The 23,763-nt window shown below is 34.7% G+C and overlaps 1 protein-coding gene across 1 annotated transcript in view; it reads right to left on the reverse strand.

The window, feature by feature from the left end:
• The window catches only part of LOC136039384 (putative GPI-anchor transamidase), a 59,962-nt gene that overhangs the window by 13,750 nt on the left and 22,449 nt on the right, over positions 1-23,763 (reverse strand). Inside the window, exons 2-4 of the mRNA XM_065723061.1 lie at positions 19,753-19,919; positions 8,391-8,638; positions 3,930-4,144 (exon numbers count right to left, since the gene is read on the reverse strand). Coding sequence (XP_065579133.1) covers positions 3,930-4,144; positions 8,391-8,638; positions 19,753-19,919 — 630 coding nt within the window. The remainder of the gene's footprint in view (positions 1-3,929; positions 4,145-8,390; positions 8,639-19,752; positions 19,920-23,763) is intronic.

Below are 23,763 nucleotides of genomic sequence, written 5' to 3' on the forward strand. Positions count from 1 at the left end.
CTCTTCTGGTCTTGTTTTCACTGATCTTTCTGATCACTTTCCTATTTATCTATCGCTATCTGTGCCTAAAACTGAGATTACTGTGGATGAGAAAGGTAAGTCTTCTTTTAGAACTTTTATAGATAAAGAAATTTCTAATTTAATACATGATCTTCAGAGTAATGATTGGTCTAGTGTTCTTGAAGCTAATGATGCTGATTGTGCAGCTACATTATTTTTGTGTCGTATGGGAACTCTGTTGGATAAGCATTTTCCTCTTAGAAATAAGCCAAGGAATTTTACAGCCAAATGCCCATGGATGTCAAGACGTCTGATCAATGCAACCCATATGAAGGCGTCTTTGTTCAAGGCCGCATGTAAAAGTAAGACACAGGATGATCTTTTGAAGTATAAACATTACAAAAATGTGCTCACTTCTTCAGTTTGTTTAGCAAAAAAGCTGTATTTTTCGCGTCGAATTAATGAATGCAAGGGGAATTTGCGCAAGGTTTGGACTGTGTAAGTTGTTTTCCCTTGGCAGAGAAGTCTTTTTTCCTTTCCCCATGTAGTACTACTGAGATTTCTAGCATTATTTCTCAACTTCCTAACAGTCGTTCAGTTGATAGTTTTGGTTTGAGTAATAATGTCCTTAAAAAAATTAGTCAGTTTGTTTCTCATCCGATTTCACACATAACTAACCTCTCTCTTTCTTCTGGTATTTTCCCTCATTCATTTAAAGTTGCTACTGTTCTACCTTTACACAAAAAAGGTGATTCGTCTCTAATTTCAAACTACAGACCTATTTCTCTTCTTCCCGTCATCTCAAAGGTTGTTGAAAAAGTAGTTTATCGTCGACTCTCTTGATTTGTATTTAGTACTAATTCGGCTGATGGAAATTCTCTCATCACTAACCATCAGTATGGTTTTCGTCCCTCATTCTCTACCTTACATGCACTTACTTATGCTACAGAGTTTGTGCGTGTTAATCTGGACAAGGGCTCGTGTGTTTTGGGTCTATTTCTTGACTTTTCAAAGGCCTTTGATATGGTTGACCACAATGTTCTTCTGTCTAAACTATCCTTATTTGGTGTGCATGGAGTCCCACTAGAATGGTTTAGGTCCTACCTCTCAGATAGATCTCAGTATGTTTTGGTTAACCGTACTTCTTTCAATACTTTGCCTGTATTGAAAGGTGTCCCACAAGGCTCTGTGCTTGGACCACTTTTGTTTCTAATCTACATTAATAATCTTGCTGATGGTCTTCATCCCCATGTTCACCCTGTTCTTTTTGCTGATGACAGTAACTTTTTCATTGCTGCGGTGGACCTGCCATCTGCCACTTCTATAGCTCAAGGTCTTCTTGATAAAGTAAAGGATTGGTGCTGGTCAAATGGTATGGCTCTTAACAGCCGAAAGAGTGCCATTGTCAATTTCAGGACCCCTTACCGTATGAGAGACGTACAGGAGCCAATCACCCGGACTTTTGGGAATGATATTATACCACAAGCTACTATGGTGAAATTTCTTGGTGTGTATCTTGACTGTTTTCTTTCTTTTAAACCGCATATAACTCACACCCGTCCTTAATCCTCCACCAGTCTTCAATGTTGCACCGGATTAATTCATTTCTTCCTCCTGATATTATGGTTTCTCTTTATTATGCTTTTATTCATCCTTACCTTTCTTATTGCTGCTCTGTCTGGGGCAATACTAATAAATCTCTTCTCTGCTCACTTCAAATAGCCCAAAATAGGGCAGTGAAGGCTACTTTTCTTCTCCCTCGGCTTTACCCTTCCTTTAATCGTTATAATGATACTGGAATAGCTCCACTGGATCATATTATAGGTAAAAGTACTCTTTATTTAGCGCATTCTGCTTTTCTAGGTACTCTTCCACCGACCCTGCAGCAGTTTTTCTCAAGGACAGGCTCAGGTAGGTACTTTTCTTCTTTGCGTAATTCTTCTCGACGATTTATTTTACCAAAACGATCCTCTACAGCAGCACAGAGGTCTCCTGTATATCAGTCAATTCTATTATGGAACTCCATCCCTTCGGATGTCCCTCTTTTTCTTTCTGCAAAGGCATTATTTCGTCGGGTCTTTCCAGTTCAATAATTTTTGTCTTACTTTTTAATTCTATCCCAATTTGTATGTCATTTCTCTTCTTTTAAAATTATTTTTAGCTATATGTTAAATCTCCTTCTAAATCTTCTATCTGTTAAATGTCCTTGTCTTGTTCCAGTGTTTTTTTTTTTGTTTTTTTTTTCTTGTATATATTTTATAAAATTGTTTCATTCTTGTTCTCTGTGGCCCATTACAAGCAAAGCTTCTTGGGCCTATTAACTGATTTACTTTTGTAATAGTTTTTCTTTTAGTATTAATAAATAAATAATAAATATTAAACTTCGCCCCTCAGACCCAGCAGACCCACTAGATGCTCGACCCCTTTTCCAACGTGATATAAATACAGAGCCAATTAGTTTACATGAAGTCGAGACAGTACTACGTAAACTAGAGAATGGGAAAGCAGTTGGCATCGACGGTATACATCCTGAATTGTTGAGATACGATGCTGGAGTGCTAGCTGAGCCACTACACCAAGTGTTAATGAAGATATGGGACATTGAGAATATTCCAACAGATTGGAAGAAAGGGGTTATAGTGAAACTATTTTAGAAGGTTAGAATTTTTGATTGCAACAATTGCCGAGGTATCAGCCTACAGTCCACAGCCACGTACTTTTGAATCGCTCCCAGACGAAAGTTGACACCATACTCAGAGATAAACAGCATAGCTTCCGACCAAGTAGGTCCTGTGCTAACTTGACCTTCAGTCTTAGAATACTTATTGAAGAATCAAATGAATGGCAGACTGGAATCATAATGGCTTTCTGATTATTGAAACTGATTTAATTATTTAATTTAAAGTATTTTGTAAATTGAAACAGCTTATGCCTTTCAGTTATACTTACTTTTAAGACACTATTTCAGACACTATATTATAATTTACTTTTTAAACAAATGGTAACTTCTGGGTTTCCATGCGTACGTATCTTAAATCTTTATTTACAATGACACATTGTGTTATAAACACAATGTTTGTTTGTGTTATAAACAACAATGTGTTTTTCAAAATACAATTATTGAATTTAAAAAGTAAATGGGCTTCCTTTAACTCTCAGTATTCAGTGTCTTCAGACTAGATCCATTACTGGTCATAGGTATTTATTTATTTTTGCTCGAATTTACGTTGTGACACATTGGAATTTTCGGTGTATATTTTTGGAATACGCCTTTGGATTATATATTCTAAATCTGTTTCTTTGGGATCTATATTTGTTTCTGGGAATCTTTATCTCAAGTTTCACTTTTGTCGCAGTTTTTCTTTTGATTTTCCTGTTTCTAGTTTGATCGTAATGGAGACGCTGAACCAGAGGTCAATTGCAGCATACTTGCAGTTACTTTTCTTCACTAAATGAGAAATTTCCCAAGTGTGTCTCTTCTGCTCTATTTAAATTTTTTTCACAGATTTAGTGCCCCATTTACAATTTAAAGAATTGTTCATAGAAATTGGCAGCCAATGAAAAAAATCTATGAAAGCTATGATTTGGCGTAAGCTAAATCTTGGTATTAGTAAAATATTATTTTAAATGGGAAAACTGGGCGAAAGATGATTTTTACAAGAACAAATTTTCATAAAATGCAAGTAGGTTAAGCCCTGACGCTCCTGGCATCTGAATAAATGAGTCATTTTGTTCCACAGTGCTGAAACGGGGAGAAAAGTGACAAGTTGATCTAAAACGAAACAGAATAAACAAAAACACAAGCAAGTTATCAAAGATTATGAAGTTGAAATTCAACCAATTTATATTGGTTTATACGGTTTCATATATTGTATAATCTTTTGATTTCAAAAGTTAAGTTTAAGGCGGAAAATTTAAATACAGTTTACCGATAGTGAATCTTCTCCTACGAGGCTGCTACCTATGGCCAGTATATTTGGTGAATAGAACTTTTGGAACATAGAAGCCGCTTGACACGTGTCAACGATGAACAGTATTTCGTTGTATCTTCTTTTTTGCCACATCTGTTCAAATGCATCAGCCAAATCTACATTTGTAATCTCTTCTGCATCTTGAAACTTAAGAAAACCATCTCCACCATGACCTTTTGTAAAATACAATAGCTTAGAAACTTTGGTAATCAATCTTTGATTTTTTAGATAATAGCCGGAACTTTGCTCTTTTTTTGTAAAAATAAACACACAAGATAAGTAAAGAAAATTACCACAGTAATTCTGCTGATGCTTGAGTGAAGGATACAAAACATCAATTTTGAGGCGAATAGGACTAGCATATTATCGAATAGAAATTCTAAGATAGTCGATTGGCTCAAAAGTGTCACAAATCTTTATACAGTCTCCCAGCTTCATAATTCGTACTACCACTTGGTGTTACATTCACTAAACATACATGCCGTCACCACAAAAGAAACTAGTATGATACTAGTAGTAGCACTAGAAACTAGTACGAAAGGTTAATGATAGAGTAGTTCCAATGCTTAGAAAATATCACACAGTTACGAACGAGTTGTTATGGGGGAGCTTTACAGACTTTGCGGGAAGCCTCACGGAGACAGCTGAAGGGGGTAACTGCTCCTCCCTTAATTCAAAAATATAAGCTTTTAACTGAACGATAAGTTTTAAACATCGATACAAGGTTGAACTTTAGCGTAGCGAGTGTTTGATTTTAGCGGCAGCCTCCCTCATGTTAGAAAACAAACTGTTTTATTTTTTAAGTAAATACATCTAATGAGGCCTTATTATTAAAGTAAAGCTTTAAAGTAAATATGGGGGAGAGTTTAAGGGAGGGTGAAGGATTTAGTTTGATTGCCTGGCCCACAGAGGGGAATTTTTTACCCAAAAGCATAATAACCTTGTTATTTCCAACTTACCGAAAGTTTAAGAGACACATCCATAAATGCGGCATCGAACAGTATATTATTGTGATAAGACCCCAAATGTCTTTTGTTAACCTTTAAGAGCAGAGTGAAAGATAAAGAAAACTAATTAATTCTTACAAAATATTTCATAGCAGATATTTGTCAAGTTCTCAGACAAGTTCAAATGAAACTCTTGACCCGTTTTGAATTCAATTAGCCAAAAATACAGTGAATTGTCGTAAATACTCATCAACGTATAAACTTGTGACGAAAATTTGTTATTATCTTCAAAAATACCTAGCTCGTCAATTTTTTCCCCATTTAATTCAATTTCTTTCGAATGTATAAAAACAAGATTGGGCTAAATGAAATTTTCAATTTAAGCAAATCTATTTAGTTTTTAGTACTTATTACTCTCGGCTTTTGGAAGATTTGAGGGGCAGCAAATGCCCTCTGAATTTGGTAATTCATATTCTTGTGACACTTAATTATTTCGTTTGCAACAATTTCTCTTCGTTTTAGGTTTGACACCTTATGGTAAATTGTTTTCTGATCGTCTTTAACTTTCTAGTTTGCTATTTACTTTTCGTGGAAAAAAAAATGTTTGTTTCAATTTTATATACAAATTAAAACAGTGGGTTATCACTTAACGTCTGTGATTTGCATTTTAGCTTGTTGGAAAGAACGTAAGTAGAGCATTTCATCTCAAAACTTTATCCTAACAACGGTTGGCGTTTCAGGATTTTGACTAATGTATCGGATTTCCAAATGCGAGAAAAAATGTAAAGTGAGTAAATGTAAGCTTGCTTGAGTTTTTTCCGAGAATTAAGACTCTATAGTATAAATTTTATTGATTTCATGGCTGGCAAAAAACTAATGGAATCTTTATAGATTAGTCTTATGTTTTCTGCAGGCTGCTTAGGTTGAGCTTGCCTCTTACCAATCGTGTCTTGTTGCGTCAGTTTTGTGTTTTCAACACAAGCACTAATTCTTTAGCATTCTATAAAAATAGAAAAATATCAGTGGCCAGTTTATTTCAAATAAATTTTCAAAATACGTTACACAAACTGCAAAGCAGTAATTTTAGTTTGTTTTCAAATCAACTTGCTCTTTATTTCCATCATCAAAAATCTTTTTTAATTAAATTCCTTCAAGGACGGTTGAGTAGACTAAGAAACGTATTAGTTAAACAAGGTCAGAGACTAGCGCTATATCAGGCACCTTTATGTTTCTGGTGCTGCAAAATAGAAATTGAAATGAAACCCATCGTCCTCCAACTATAGAAGCCACAAATAAAAATTTGTTGTTTTAAAAAAGCAAACACAGAGGAAAAAAATCGGTTGTTGGTTGGCTCGAATGAATTTGATGAGCCTGCATGTTTAGAGACTGAGCAAGGTAGTCACCCTAAGATTCAGGTCCCTGACACCTCTTATATTTGCCGCCTCGAATTCTGGGATATTTAAAGATCATTTGCCATTCCTTATCTTTTAAAGCTTTTAAAGCAGTGTTAGCGTATTAGCAATGCCTAGAGCATTCGTTCTGATTTAGCTAGAATAAAATTAGCTCTGGATCAGTTGTATTAAATAAAGGCCAATAAAGCAAGTAATTGTGTAATTGCCAATACTACAATATGACCCCGTTTCTCAACAAGGATTAAGCATATAAACTACTACTACAACTACTATTAACTCACCGCAGCACCAAGCCGCCTGAGGCCAACACAGCTACGCACGCTCCTCTTCCAACCCAATCTGTTCAGAGCCCCCCTCCTTACACCCAACCAGGAAGTTTCCATTTCCTTTAAACCTTTATTTATGAAACCCTCCCACCCCTGACGAGGACAACCTGCTTTCCGTTTAGCCCTAGAAGGTTGAGCGAAAAGGGCAATCTGTCATCCTTCATCCGCAAAACCTGGCCTAGCCATCAGCTTTTCGGAGGACCCATGCTTCAGAGTCATATTTGACCACTGTCATCACTGTAGGTTTCAGTATTCTGATCTTGATTTGCAGACTTATCTTCCTATTCTTCTAAGCTCTTTTTAACTGTGAAAAAACACCCTGAGCCTTGGCTATTCTAATTTTAACATCTTCACTGCTCCCGCCGTCTTTACTAATAATACTACCAAAGTAAGTGAAGGTTCCCACCTGATCAATCTTTTCGTTATCCAACGTCACCTTTTCGTCTTCACTTCTTCCTAGCCTTAATAACTTGGTCTTCTTAACATTAATTTTCAAACCTATTCTAACAACCTGAACTCGCAAAACCTCTAAAAGTTCATTCATTTTGCTCACACTTTCATCTAATATGCTAAATCATCGGCATAATCTAAGTCCAGGAGAGTTTTTCCTCCCCATTTGACTCCGTGGTCTCCCATTTCCTTTCCTGTGCTCTTTAAGACAAAGTCCGTCAAAATAATCCATATAAAGGGGGATAGAACACAACCCTGCTTAACTCCTGATTTAATACAAAACCAGCTGTTAACCTTATTTCTTACCTTAACCGCAGCAGTATTATTCTTGTACATAGCATTAATCCCTTTAATGTATTTATCTGGTATACCATATAAGGATAAGAACTTTGCTTTTTCACTAATATTCCTAGCTGCAGTCTTAACTTTCTTCCCGATGACACCATCAGCAACTTCATAAATTGTTATTCTAAGATTATTCCATCCATCTTATCACATTGTCAAATTTTAAGCACTCAAGTTTAGCATTAAACTGTTGCTGGGATGTTTCTCTCAAATTCTCCTCCTGGAGTCTACTAATATCATAACTTCCCGGGAGATAGCTATCCCTCTGAAATTTCAGCTTTAAACTAACCCTAGATACTACTACCTCTTAAGTTTAGTATTCCACTGTTCCTGGAAAGTACTAGATGGTAGTCTTTACTTTTAAAATCAACAATAGCACTTCTATATACCCTAGTATCTTGTATTGATCCAGCTAGTCTTTGGTTTACAATAACACAATCAATAAGGTTTGACGTCTTACCATCACGTGAGTACCTTGTCAGTTTATGGACCATTTTATGACCTGACAGCGTGCACTCCCTCAGGGCCGTATCCAGTACTTTTTTTTCAGAGGTGCTTAAAAAAATGATTTTTCCCAGGGGGGAAGGGTTAAAAAACTTTGAAAACGAATCAAATTTTGCTTATATTGATTTTTTTTTACATTTTTACGAGTCAGACAAACATTTTCTTGGGGGGGGGGGTTAAACCCCCTACCACCCCCTGGATACAACCTTGCACTCCCTATGGACTCACCTACTTTAAGCTTCAAGGATGAAAAAGATAACAGAAGTACACTGTAATGTTTGGAAACAAACTGTGTGATAGTACAAATGCTCCAGAGAAACTGTTACCTGTTGTATAGCATAGTTGTTTTCAGATTAGTAATTGGACTAGACGTTACAGATGCTCATGATTTTGAGATAAGGCTGATTTCAATAAGAATAGGTATGAAAAACTCACCAGTCATATAAATCAAAATGTTACTTCCCTCATCTGTTAACAATTGTTTCGATTTCGGAGTTCCAGCAGGAAGCCTTCCAGTTAACAATCGAACAAAGTTTTCAACAGTGACCTCGTACCCACGGTAATCAACTTCTATTTCTTCTCCATAAACATCAATATGTTGTTTTGCATTGTTAAAGACAGAGGCTGGTCTTGGATTACGAGCATTACAAGCCATGTCGTCAGCCATCATCAGAATAATCTGACTAGAATTAGATAAAGCAGACGCATATAAGGCACATATTATGAAAGATTGGCTTTCTGTAAAACAAATTAATATTAGGTAGATTATATGAAATTTATAATTAGGAAATACTGGCCATACTCCTGTTTGTCATACTTTTTGTTCGTTTTAGGTCTGACTTGGTTGTTCATTTCAATTTTTGTTAGTTTAAAGATTTATTTATACATCGATAGAAGACCTTGTTACGTTTATATTAAAAAAAATCTGATAAAAGTAAAGAGCGAAGGTGAAACATAAAACATATAAAAATCACTGCTTCGTAGTTTGTGCAACATATTAAAAAAAAAAAAAACTTTTCAAATAAGCAAACCCTTGAAACTTCCTTGTATTTTCAGAATTCTGAAAGACTAGCGCATTAAAACACAAAACCAACACAACAAAACAGGATTAGAGGCAAAAAAACTTCTAGGCGGCGAGCAGGAAATAAAAGAACAATTCAAAAGACTCTCAATAGTCTTGTAAAAGCCATGAAACTAATAAATTGTACAAAACGATTTTCAAACAGTGTGTGGTAGCGATAAGTCAGTAGGAAGCGACTCGGCCCAATAGTAACCGAAGCTCTAAAAAAAGGTAGTTTCAATAACAATTAATGCATCAAAAGATATTCCAAAAATATAAAATTCATTAAGTTTATATGTTATTCATCAAAAGCTAAAAGCCTGAAAAAAATTGCCCGATTTTTGAAAAAGGGAGGAAAGAGGTTTATACCCATTTTTGGGTTCCCCAACTCCACCCTCATCAAAAGAACAAATGCGTTGTATTTTTAACCCAGAGAAGGATTCCTGAAAGTTTCGAAGCAACTGTACACCTAAGATCAAATAAGCCTCATTTTTTTTCTTATTATAAGCCTTGTGAGTAAGCAATTGGCAATTCGCACTATTATGATATAATTTCTTAGAGAGTCCGGGTAGCAAAACAGGATGTGAGAAAGAGGCTGATTACCCTCCAATCATTTTGTCTCTTAAACACGGCACTAGAAATTTTGATTTCCAATTAAATGAGCCTTCTCTCAGGTTTCTACGACCACCACTTACTTATGAAGTGACCTAGGAAATAAAAAACAATACATTGAAGGTATGTACCCTTTTAATTAGGCAGTGCTGTAGCACTGCCTTTGACTAAATATTTCAAGGTCAGCCAAAGAATGGTACAAACTTCCAACAGAACTAGAGGGATAAATAGGTTTTTATTGGCCCCTATATTTCAACCAGGCCGACGAACTCTTGTGCAAGTGAGTATACCTTCTGAGATGGACTTCCCTTTTGCATAAAGCGCAAATAACGCACTGGGCTTTAGATGGGCGTAGGTCTCCTTAAATTATTGAAAGTGATTTCTGTTCGTTTTAAGTTGGAATTATTATTTTATTTTATTTATGATCGCCTTTGATTTAATACAGACCTTTACATTTTTCTGAAAAGTTTCTTCTTTATTCATCCCACCACCTTTTCTCTCAACGACAACAACTTCAAAATCAAATATAACTTTAAACCTTAGATGTCATCTTCTTATTTTTTAATTTTTTTTTATATATAGAAACCAAACAATTCAAACCACCAAATACTTCGAAAAACCATTCCATACAAAAGACTGTGTTTCCCGTAATGAAAGACGTCCTCTCACCACATAAAGCCACATAAAGTACGGTGACCTTTCTTACCATTTCTTAAATTTTCCAAAATGTCGTCCGTCATATATCTCTCACAAGACGGAGAGACATTTTTATTCTCAAAACAGAGAATACAAAAAAAAACTTAAAAAAACTAATTAATAAAACCAGCAAAACGAAAAAAAAGGCAAAATTTTCCAATTATTAAAACTTTCTTTTACATAAATATTATACACAATACATGTATGCATCTATACAATAAAGAATATATTGTATAGATATGTTATATAATATAACATGAAATAAAGTTATGAAGTAATGCATTTTAAATTTATTATTCAACTTTTCTCAATATACTCTTCTTTGGCTGCAATTTAAACAACAAAAAACGAACGCTTCTTTTTTGGAAAAAAAACCTTTTTTTTGCATTAATTTCTGTTCGTTTTTAATCGAAATTTTTTTTATTGGTTAATAAAAGGAACAATTGTAAAGTTTCTTTTCGGTATCTCTGCTAAGTATTAAGATGTTGACTTGCTGTTCATATTTTGGATACAATTTTGCAACAAGTTTCAATAATAGTTGTTCTACAGAACTTTGGATATATGGGTAGGGGGAGTGTTATTCTTATACATGTCTCGAAAATATGCATAATTTTTAGCCTTCTACAGGCCAGAAGCCATTGCGACCCCACCACGTTAAAACCTTGAAATTAGACAAATATTTATTGACAATTTTATCGTAAACATCTTGTTGTGTTATATTTGTTTTTAACTGCTACTTTGTTTAAATACAAAGATTTTAAGGTTATTTACTTAAAAGAGCTGGGTTCGAACCATTAATAAACAGGTTTCGACAAAGAAAGTGAGAACTAATCATATGATTGTGCTGTCTTTGAATGTCAAGAAAGTGAAGTTAGCCAGTCCAAAAGGTGTTCCATACTACTGTCCTTGTTTGGCATCTACTCATAGCACAAGATACCAATCAATGCTCACTGATCTTATTTAAAAGTCCCCCATTTGGGATTGGTGGAAAAAAGTATTCTTTTTCGTTGTTGTACCTGTTCAGATGCTTTAAAATTGTAACCATTTTTTATTATTGATTTCATACTAAACTGTAATATGAAAACAGTTGTAACATAATCAAAATTAAACCTCAATATCATATCACAACCTTTACAACGATAATTACAAAATAGTCATAATCTTAACAGGAAGAATTTACTTGATATATGGAAAGAAAATTGTCAATACTTAAACTTTGTTTTGTTAGGAATAACCACAAATCTCCCTGCTTTGTGATGTTCAATCTCCTTTCTGATTTTTCTAAAAATGTGTTTAATGAAACTGAAGCTTATTTCCCATAAGTTTTCACAAGGGCAACGCTATTAAAAGCTCCCAACAGTCCAATAAATTTTATGGGTGTTTTTACTGACAGCCGAAATACTTAATACCAATTTTTCAAATTTTAAATTTAGCACCTTATTAATAATAAGCTCAAGTGGCTTCTCAAAAATCCTAAGCAAAGACCTTTGAAAATAGGCGACAGGATAAGTCTAAAAGCCACTGAAGTAGAATGAGGAGAAAGGTCCCTGGAGGTCTAAAAGAAGTCAGGGCTGTGAGTCCCAAAAATGTCAAACTCCTTATCCCCACTCGGAAACATAAAAATTTTGAATAAAATCCTTTTTTCATTCGGTTATCAAGTAAAATTAGTTCTTTCTGCCTTTCCTTGTGCTTTAAGACGTAGGTAAGATTATTTGGGGCTTTTAATAAACGAAGATGTCCATCCCATTTCCCTTTAAACGTTTTGGTCCCTTTGAGAATAGTTTTCTGTACATATTAGGTGTCTCCAATCTTATACTGTGTTGTATTCTTAATTCTTTCATCGTAATTTTTTTTACTGTTGCCTTTGCATTTTCGAAGTTTTGGTTTACTTGCTCCATTGCCTTCCTCATCCTCATAATCATTTCTTGCCTACAGTGATTATAGATAGCGTTCTATTGTTTTCTACTGAATCCATACAAATTCTTGGGTCCCTGCAATTTCGAAAAATGGGGTGTCTTTTGAGATACGCAAAAATGTCGTATTGATAACAAAAAAACTTAGGGCAAATGTTCACACCAATTATTTGGTTCTTGTTTTGCATGGAGGCCCAGAAAGTACATGATATCTCTATGCCGCCGTTCAATTTATCCATTTGAGCCAGCCATGCAGCTAGACATAAATTAGCGCTTTATTTCGATATCGCTTGCTATTTCATTTAACAATTTAGCTCTAAAACAAGGTCCATTATCAGACAGCAGAATTTTGGGTTTGGCATAAAAATGACTCTAGTACTTTCGATTTGCAAAAAAAGTACTAAGACAACCACTCCTTTAATAAAAACTTTATATGTAATAGGCCAATTTCATTGCTTACAGCCCAAGACCCAGGGCTAGGGGATTTACCAGCCTTGGTGGCAATATGGATGACACATTTGGGTTAAACAGAGTGTGGCCTGGTAATAAAAAAGGCAATAGAACATTTGCTTCAAATTGAATGAGCCCAAATATGCCATATGTTTAGGATACAATATGCCAAAACAATTTCAATGATTTAAAACATATGAAAATTGGAACTTGGAATGTTACGAAGTTACAAAATAATTCTCGTATCGACATTTTGATTGACGAATTCAGACGATTAGAACTGGACTTATTAGGAGTTTCCGAAGTTCATATCCTAGGGGTAGGAAGCATGAAATTAGGTGATATAGCATTTGTTTACTCAGGCAGGAAGAATGGGGTACAAAGACAGGGAGAAGAGCTCATGATGAATATGAAAGCTACTAAGTCTTGTTTAGGCTGGGAAGATATTAATAATACAATATTAATTGGTCATATTATGGTTAAAAAGTTCAGGGTATCAGTCATAGTAGTATATGCCCCTATAGAACCGACTGAAGGAAAAACTAGTGACTTTTGATAGTTATAACCAATACGGTATTTGGTCATAAAATGGTCCATAAGTTGACATGGTATTCACGTGATGGTAAGGCAGGAAACCGAAGACTGGCAGGATTAACCCAAGATACTAGGGTATACAGGAGTGCTGTCTAGGGTGAACTTAAAGCCAAAATTTCGGAAGGGTAACTACTTCCCTGGAAGTTATGATGCTGGTAGACTCTAGGATGAGAATTTGAGAGAAACTTTCCAGGAACAGTTGAACACTAAATTTGAGAGTTTAAAATTTGACAATGTGGAAGGTGGTTGGAATTATACTACAAAAACAATTTGTGAAGTTGCTGATGGTGTCTTGGGGAAGAAAGTTAGGACTTAATATTAATGAAAAAACTTAATGTTTAATAGAGAGGAGAAGGGGCTTGTACAAGAATTATCAGAGTGATAGATCATATGAAAACGAAGTGAAGAAAGTATTAAAATATGAACTAAGGAGATGTGAAATGGAGGCCATGGATAAAATTGCCGATGATCTGGAAGATGCAGGTAGGCGGCATACTAGTAAAATACTGTACTGGCATGTTAATAAATTGAGAGGGAGTATTCAATCCGGACCTATATAGTTCCGATTAGTTTCTAAATAGTTTTGATAAAAAACTAAGATTTACAATAGAGTTTGAGGAAAATGTCAAAATACCTTCTCTTGATATTTTATTAATTAAAAGTAATTCCCATTTACTGTTCTCAATATATAGAAAGCCTACCCACATTGATAGATATTTGAATTTTCATTCTTGCCACCCTGTTTCAGTAAAACGAGAGGTTGTGATTTCACTGGTGGATAGGGCTTTCAGAATTCGTTCCCAGGAATTTATGGGTTTGAAATTACTGTATTTGAAGGATATTTTATTTTTTTAATAGTTACCCAATTAAATTTATTAGTAAAGTAATAGAAAATAGACGTATTGAACATGATAAATAATAGTGTTAATGGAGTTTCACAGTCTTCAGAATTAAATGAGTCAAGAAGTTGCATTTCATTGCCTTATGTACTTGTTTTGGGAGAGATGCTTAAACGAATTTTACGTAAACACAATATTGATAAATATTTCCAATCGATGAGACCGATAGTTAGTTTCCTTAATTCTGGGAAGGATTTAACTCAGGGAAATTTAGTTAGTGGGGTGTAAAAAATTCCTTGTTCTTGTGGGAAGTTTTATGTTGGTAGGACTCACCAACAATTTCTTGAAAGATTTATAGACTATCGCAACTCAATAGAAAACACCGTACAATTAAGCAAGCCTCCTGAAACTTTTGATTCGGCTCTTTGTGAACATATTTTATTTCATCCTGAACATTTGTACAATTTGATGAGGCCACGGCTATTTCTAATGATAGAGGTTTTTCTCAGTGGACGAGGGAGGCTATAGAAATTAAAAAAACATATGTTTGCTAATCTTTCAATAAGTAGAGACACGAAAAATTTAAACATTGACTGAATTTATGATAGCTTTTGGAAAAATGAACAAAGAGTCAATAAGGGAATAGATATTTTACACAATCACCATGGGACGATATTTCCTACTAGACCAACAAGAATTACTTCAAGAACAGCTAATAAGAGGATTATTCACTACAGAATAGTTAGTTAGTTAAGTTAATTTCAAATTTTTACAATTTTTTACTTAGTTGCTTTGGTGTTCTCATCGAGGTTCCCTACGTCGATCGCTTGCAAAAATTGTATTTTATCAATATTGGTGATACTTTTATTTGTTTTTAGTTTTTTTAGGTCTTTGTTTCTTTTGCGTTGAGGACGTCTACTTTACATACAGGGAAATATCCCCGTTGTTTTAGTCTTTCATCTGTTCACTCTACTGGCCGCAGTCTTGTTTGTTTCGGCTTAAGAATTTCCATTCGTGAATTGTACGGGCAACAATTGGCCGCTTCTTTCAATTATTATTTTTCTTAGGTTAAAAATCATACAACTTTGTTAAATCAAAAAAATTTCTAAAAAAAATTGCAAGAAGGAATCAGTGATTAAAAAATTTTTTAGAATAAATACTCATTTGGCATTGAACATGAATCAAAATTAAAAAAAAAAACTAATTAAGCCTCAGGGCTTTAAATCACGTTTAAGTTGTCCAAAGAATTAAATTTGGTCAAATGCTTTTAAGAAATAACTTCATCTGTCATTTTTCTGAGAATTAAGGAAATGGCTATTAGATCTTTTCACCATGACTTCCATTTGTCAAAGGTTCATTTGGCCGATACGTTCAATAGACTTTTGTTTGAGAAGTTCTGGGATTCAGATGTTTTTTGTTTGTTTTTTTTTCTTGTTTTGTCTGGGTCCTGCCATTAGGAATTTGTCATCTAAACCTCTTAGTAGTCACCAGGAGGCAATTTTGTCGAAGGATTTTTAAATTATGTTTTCCAACACCGATTTCTTATTCAAGTATAATTTCCAAGGTGGAGTCGGGAATTATGGCTTCTATTGATAAAGCCGATGCTCCTCAGGAACTTAGAGCCAAAATCGTAGCGAAACTGAACACCTTTAGTATGTGCACAATTGAAAAAGATATAATAAAAAATGATATTAAAATACTTTCTGATCCGAAAAACGATAAGGTCCTTACTATCACTAGAGCAGATAAAGGCGACACTATTGTAATTATGGACACTATTGATTATAATCATAAAATGAATACAATTATTTCTGACAACACTACTTACAAAAGACTGGATTTTGATCCTACGGATAAATATGCAAAATCGAAAAGAAAGGAACTGGAGTCACTGAAAAATAATTTACACATTACCCCACAATTTTATAATAAATTTTATCCAAGAGGTTGTTCCGCAACCAAGATCTATGGTCTACCCAAAATTCATAAGACTGGAGCACCCCTTCGTCCCATTGTATAAACTCTCTCGTCACCTGTTTTAAAATTGGGAAAGTGGTTGTCGTTGGCATTGGGTCCTTTCTTAGGAACACAAAGATGGTTTTGAAAAATTCGACTGATCTTTCCAATAACTTGAGAAATTCCACATAGGAGAAAAATTCAATCTTCAGCAGTTTTGATGCGGTTTCCGTTTATTCGGATTGTAATGACAAAAAGTACGAAGATATATTAAGGATTAAATTATAAAAGCACTTTAATTTAATACAAGATGTAACCTTGGCGAGCTTTGGTATTGATGTCATTATAAAGTTGGCAATCCTTGTAAATTAATATTCTTTTTATTTTGGTTTTAGAGCAGAATTTTACAAACAGGTTTTCGGTTTACCTATGAGGATACCCCTCTCTCCTTTGTTGGCATATCTTTTCATGGATTCTATTGAAACCTCCGCTATACACAGTTTTGAACTCTACCCGTGTTTCTGGAGCATATTCATGGATGATGTGGTTTGCATTTGGAAACACGGTTTAGATTCCTCATAACTTTTCCGTAAACATCTAAATGGTTTGATAAAAACATAAAATTCACAGTAGTTTGAGGAAAATGACAAACTACATTTTCTCGATAATTTATTAATTAAAATTGATTACCATTTACTGTTCTCAATATGTAGAAAGCCTAGGCACAATGATAGATATTTGAAATTTCATTCGTGCAACCCTGTTTCAGTGAAACGACAGGGCTTTGACTTCACTGGTGAATAGAGCTTTTAGAATTTGTTAGCAGGAATTTCCAGATTCTGAATAATTCTGCTTGAAGTATATTTTATTTTGTATTAGTTATCCAATTAAATTCATATGATAGAATCATAGAAAATAGACGCATTAAAGATAATAATAGGGTTATTGGAATTTCACAGTCTTCAATTAAATGTGTCAAAAATTTTCATTTCTTTGCCTTGTGTACTTGTTTTGGGAGAGATGTTTAAACGAATTGCACGTAAACATAACATGATACATGTTTCCAATCGGTGAGACCCATAGTTAGTTTCCTTAATTCCGGGAGTGATTTAACTCGGGGAAATTTAGTTAGTGGGGTGTACAAAATGGAATCCTGGGGCATGTTATCCGTATGGCGGGAGATAGACTCCCCAGAACTGTACTGGAGTGGCAACCAGAGGGAACCCGAAGAAGAGGGAAGCCGAAGAATACACTTCGTCGTACGTACCAGCGGGACCTAAAACACATCAATGCGATAGTCCAACCCCAGTGGGAAGACGTCTGGGCAGCAGCACATATGAGGGACGACTGGCGGCTCTTTTTGGATGCCCTGGGTGCCTCTGGCGGCACAGGAGGAACTAAGGTCTAAGGTAAGGTAAGGTGTACAAAATTCCTTGTTCTTGTGGGAAGTTTTTATTGGTAGAACTCACCAACAATTTCTTGAAAAATTTATTGAGCATCGCAACTCAATAGAAAACACCCTACGATTAAGAAAGCCTCCTGAAACTTTTGATTCGGCTCTGTGTGAACATATTTTATTTCATCCTGAACATTTTGTACAATTTGATGAGGCCACGGCTATTTCTAATGAATGTGGTTTTTCTCAGTGGGTGAGGGAGGCTATAGAAATTAAAAAACGTATGTTTCCTAATCTTTCAATAAATAGAGACACGAAAAATTTAAGTATTGACCCAATTTATGATAGCCTTTTGAAAAATGAACGAATAGTCAATAAGGGAATTGAAATTTTACATAGTCACTAGGGGACGAGTTTTCCTACTAGACGAACAAGAATGGCTTCAAGATTAGCTAATAAGAGGATTATCGCTACAGAATCAGATTTGTTTCAATTTTTCACACTTTTTTACTTAGTTGCATTGGTGTTCTCATCGAGCTAACTCTAATAGCTTCTGTCCCCTACGTGGATCGGTTGCGAGAATTGTATTTTGTTAATATTAGTGGTGGTTTTATTTGTTTTTAGTTGTTTTTTTTCTTTGTTTCTTTTGTGCTGAAGACGCCTAGCTTACATACATTTTATCTTTTCACTCTACTGGCCGTTCACTCTGTTGGCCGTAGTCTCGTTTGTTGTCTTATCTGTACATACATGTATATGCTATATATATATATATATATATATATATATATATATATATATATATATATATATATATATATATATATATATATATATATATATATATATAAACATTTTTTAAACATTTCTTCTCCTTGATGAACTCCTCTTGGCTCTCCCAAGTCAAAATTTAAATCTACATGAATCCCCCTGTGCAATATTCCCAAAAAGTTTCAGCTGGGCCCCTTAAGCCATTGATTTATACCATTAGCTGTGCATGAGATATAGCATACATGTTTTAGACAAAGTGAATCTACAAAGTGTCTTTTGGTTTCGTTACACTCCTTGAAAATTTCAACTGAATTACCTCCCTCAGTATTTGCTGAGATATTGCAGATAGGCCTTTTTGCCAACCTTGACGCACATAGTGTCTTTTGATTTATTAAACATTCCCTCCAACCAAGGTCATATCTAGGGGGTCGGTGCGTTTGACCCCCACCCCCAAAAAAAATGTTTGTCTGACGCATAAAATGTAACAAAAATGGATATAAAAACTCTTTATTTTTTAGGTTTTTTGTGTACCCCCCCCAAAAAAAAATCCTTGTGTCATACACACCCAGAAAAGAAATAATGGATACGGCCCTGCGAAGTTTCACCTGAATGTCCTTAGCTTCTTAGAGACCCAGGATTAAACATGACCAGTTTTCTCAATATTAAAACCTAATTGTAAACAATATACTTGTATAATTTACAGACCCCAGTTTAGACATTTTGACTATTTGAAAAAAATAACGATCTAAAAAGGTCGATCTGAAGTCTTTGGGGGGAGGGCAGCAAAAAAAGGGTGTGGACGGGGACTGGATGCCCCACAATCACTTTTGACTCTTAAAAAAGGGTATCCGAACATTCAATCTCTAAACGAATGAGCCCCCCTCCAAAAGTACTATAAATTAGTGATAGAAAGTGCTAAGGAGAGACAGGCAGCATGTTTTGAAAATAATTGGTTCAGAACAGCGGCTGTGAATCTTAGCATCTAATTATTCTAAAACCGACATCTTCTTTCTGTGACCTTGGGTTCATTCAATTGTGATTTCGAGCCAGTTTTTGTCCCATATTTCATTGAAGTAGTGGAACAATTTTTCTAGTTCAAATTTTTCTAGTATGTGTGCAGTCCAAGCTTTATGCTGTCCCCGTTGGTATTTCTCACCTCCTGAAAAAGGCTGTCAGCGAATGGTGTTCCTAATCAGCGTCTCCAAGTGGTGAGTATTCCATGTCTCTACTATAGTAGCCAGAATATATCGACTATCGTGCCGACCTTTCACCGTTCGTTGCTCATTCAGTTGATTAGTCTCAAGCCGAATATTCTTCAGAAACAAGAGTGGTCAAAGTCAAACATGTTGAGATCCCTTACTTCATGCTGAAGACTCGCAACCATATAGGAGTCAAACCAACAAGCGCCTTATAGTTGATGAGTTTGCCAATGGCTTATAAATAGCATTTGCTTTTGTCTTGTTATTTTACACCAGTTTTTATTTCAAACTTAAGGGGAAAATTTCATACTTACGTGTCAGGTATACCAAGACGTTTTACACTTCTATAGACGGATAAAAGATTGGCAACATGTCTGTAATTGAACCAGAATCTTGAAGTATCAACCAAAACAGCCCAGTTATTTGTGTGCGATGGTTTAAAACTTTCTGTAGTAAGGAAAAGGCAATTGACAGCTAAAATCTGCAAAAAGAAAACTATTCTGTTTATGACAGTGAATAAGAATAACTAAATAACGTCTTGAGAACTCATCGAGGTACAAAATTAATTCATTTCTTTCGGAACCTTTGTCTTATTACACATTTTCAGATGCAAACAGTTTGTCTTGCGTCTTTGTTGGTTTTATGTTTTATATTCTCCTGGAGAAAATAGAATGACAAAACCAAATTTAGAAAAAAAATTTGAACGAAATTTTTCTATAGTAAAATTATGTAATGAAGTATTAAAATACATAAATTTGGTTCAAAGTAAAAATTCGAAATTACCTATTACAATCTTGAAAAGATGAGAAAGGGATTTTTTGAAGACTCTAAATAGCTTAAGAAGACTCTGGCCTATATTGAGACCCAAATGAAATTGTTAAAAACGGATTAGACCAATTCATCCACTAAAGTTTTGTTTAGAAGGATGGTTCAGAATTTTGGCTTTGACAGAAGACAACAATTCGTGACGACAAAAATGCAAATGAAAGTTTCCTTTTCGATACCTCCCAGTCAAAAACATCATGGTCGCCATTCACTCCCCTCAAGTATAACCTACAAAACTAAACTAAGGTTGTAGTTTTTGCTTGGCTTGATATGCTGTTATGATGCCCCAGATGGTTCTTGCTTTCCGGTTTTAGGCCAGCTCATGCGCTTGGTGTGCCTTGAGATGATACTGCTTTAGTCTCTGACATGCACTGGTGGGGCCTGTTGCTTCTCCTGAAGCCATAACAACTTCAATTATTCGAGTAATGTGAAGACTGTTATATCGAACGTTACAACGTGAAAAAACAACCATTGTATTGATATTTTGACTGACGAATTCTGGTGTTTTTAACTCGACTAGTTAGGAGTCTCAAAAACCCATATCCCACGGTTCGGAAACACAAAATTGCAGGTGATACAGAATTTATTTACTCAAGCTGGAAAGATGGGGTGCATAGTCAGGGAGTGGGATTCATGATGAATAAGAAAGCTGCAAATTCCCTCTTAGGTTGGGAAGGTATTAATAATAGAACCCTTGTTACTCATTTTACGACTAAAAAGCACAAGGTATACGTCATAGTAGTATATGACCCTGCAGATCCGACTGATGGAGATAGTAGTGACTCAGTTGAATTTTACTTTCAGCAACTAGAACCCATAGATATGGGCCCAGGTGAAATTTTTGATCCTGGTAGACTCCAGGATGAAAATTTGATAGAAATATTTCCAGGAACAGCTGATTATCAAACTGGAGAGCCTAAAACTTAATGATGTTGAATATGGATGGAATAATTTTAGGAAAATATTCTTTGAAGTAGCAAATTTGTGTCTTAGAGAAGAAAATTCGAAATACAGATAGGAACATTGACCCCATTGACTAGGTCTTTCTAGTATATATCTTCCGGACTATCATTGTGGTAGTAGTTTCACAAACTGTAGTTCCCTCAAAGAAATCAGTGAATTATGTTGAAAATATCTGAAATTATCTAATAATGATTTCCAGAGAAGGCCCAGGTCCATCTCTAGATGCTGACCAAACAGGGAGGCAATAACTTTTTTCCCCTGGGAAACAAAATACATTGAAAAAGACATAATAACAAGAAAATAAGAAACATTCCTATTTAGATCTTGGCAAGAGAGAGATCCTGGTATCACCTGTCCCCATTCCTAATAGAAAATTTTGGGGTGGAACCTGTCTGTTTTTACACAAAACCACACCTATTTCGGAACGAATTTACAGCACATGATCATACATAATTTTATTTGCCAAGAAAAAAGATATATTTTCCAATAAAAAAAATACCAGTATCTGGAGGTTCTTTAGCCTCAGGGACCATTTCAGAATAAATTGTATTTTAGACCTTTTCATATCATGTTTTTGGTGCATAAGAACCTCTTGATGCATACACCAACACAGCTACGCACGCTTCTCCTCTATCCCAATTTATTCAAACCCTCCCTTTTTACACCCTCAAAGAGAATTCCCATTTCCCTTAAATCTTTCTTTAAGACATCCTCCCGCCCCAACTGAGGACCACCTTCTTTTCGTTTAGACCTAGGCGGATGGCGGAAAAGGAGAATATTTGGCGATCTGTCATCCTTCATCCGCAAAACGTACCCTAGCCCTCTCAACTTTTCTCTCATTATAGCTCTAGAAAGCAGGATTGAACTACGTTTTAGAGAACTGACACTTAGAGGTGAGATGGGTAGAATACTCAAAGCAAAAGCTTTTCACTTAGATTTTCACTCATATCTAATGTAAAAAGAAATTACCCTTTAGCATTTACCATTACCCTTTAAGAAATTACCCTTTAGCTAAATTTTTCAAATGAAATATTTTATTAAACAAAGCTAAGAAAACAAATAAAAGATATAATAAATGAAAAAAAATCTAGCCTTTTGACGTGAACTCTACAAGAAGAGAAAAAATTCAGTATATTTTCTCTTCTTGTGGAGTTAACTTCAAAAGGTCAGATTTTTTTTTTTTTTTTTTTTTTTTGTGAGCACTGAGGACGACTTGGCGGACGTCCTTGTCGAAATATTTGTTTGTTTTTCGTCTTCATATTTTGCTACTGGCTGACAAAATCCTCGTCTTTCTTACCTGTTTGATTTTGTTTTAATTTATTATATCCTTTCTCTTCTTTGTTTCGTACATCATGCATAGCCAGTATGGTCTTAGAATGTATTAAACAAAGAACATGGTTGGATTAGAAACATTGACTTTGTACAGTTTACATCAAATTTACCAAAAAGTAGTAAGTAAAATATAAAAACTTGATAGGCGAAAAGAATTTAAAAAATAGCAAACTTTGCTACAGAGTCTTGGTATAACATTATTTAATAATAAAATCAATTATAAAATATAATAGCGATAAAGACTATTTATTATGTAAATTAAAACTGCAACGTTGAAAACCACAAATATTTAAAGAAAGACAATCGTTATCTTTGTCACATTGCCAAGAAGAATAATAAGAAATATTAATTTTCTAGTACATGGAAGTTTAGTATTTTAGCCCATTTATAGAAATGAAATTGGCTAATCATGTTTGTTATTACCATTTTTATTTTTAAATTGATAATGACTATAAAGCACTAAAAGAAATTTTGGAGATTCAATAGTCGTTTGACCACGACATCATCTTCGTCTTTATTGGAATCTTTAATGAAACATTAGTTTTTTGTTTTATTCCAAACAACCAAGGTTCGTTTCCGAATTCTCCACATAAGATATTCATTGCTAAAAACCTTTAACTAGCAAAACTTTTTTCAATATTAGTAATTGGATACGAAAATCCGACTACTTACTATAGAGGAAATAATTCGCTATTTTGAAATATTCTGCCGATATGAAAATTGTAATTCTAATTCTATAGACTACAATAGACAGTTTCTTATGATTTGCAGGAGCCACCTAAGTTGTGACAAAAGATAAAAGAATAAAGCGAAAGATTCTCTCCTATAATAGAAAGGTGAAAATATAATGGAACAAGGAGGAAAAATACACACATCCGTGACCATTCATCTCAGGAAAAAATGCAAAATTACATTTTTTGTTTTGTTCTTCTTTTAGAAATTAAACCTCGGCATAACGGTTGACAGATATGCTGAATTTGATAGTATAGTTTCATCACGATATCCCCACCTTTTCAGTATGCTTTTCCTCTTTTCCTGAAATTAGGTATATCTTCTTATACAGACATTCCCTGTGGCAAGATATAAGATAACCCGTGAATTTTGAACCATTGAAATCACCATAATAAGCTAATTAAAAAAAACCCTCCATTTTGAAGAGTTTCAGGTGCAATTGACATGAATCGCTCTTTACTTCCAGAATTTTA

The sequence above is a fragment of the Artemia franciscana genome, chromosome 19, assembly GCF_032884065.1.
Source record: "Artemia franciscana chromosome 19, ASM3288406v1, whole genome shotgun sequence".
Classification (NCBI taxonomy): domain Eukaryota; kingdom Metazoa; phylum Arthropoda; class Branchiopoda; order Anostraca; family Artemiidae; genus Artemia; species Artemia franciscana.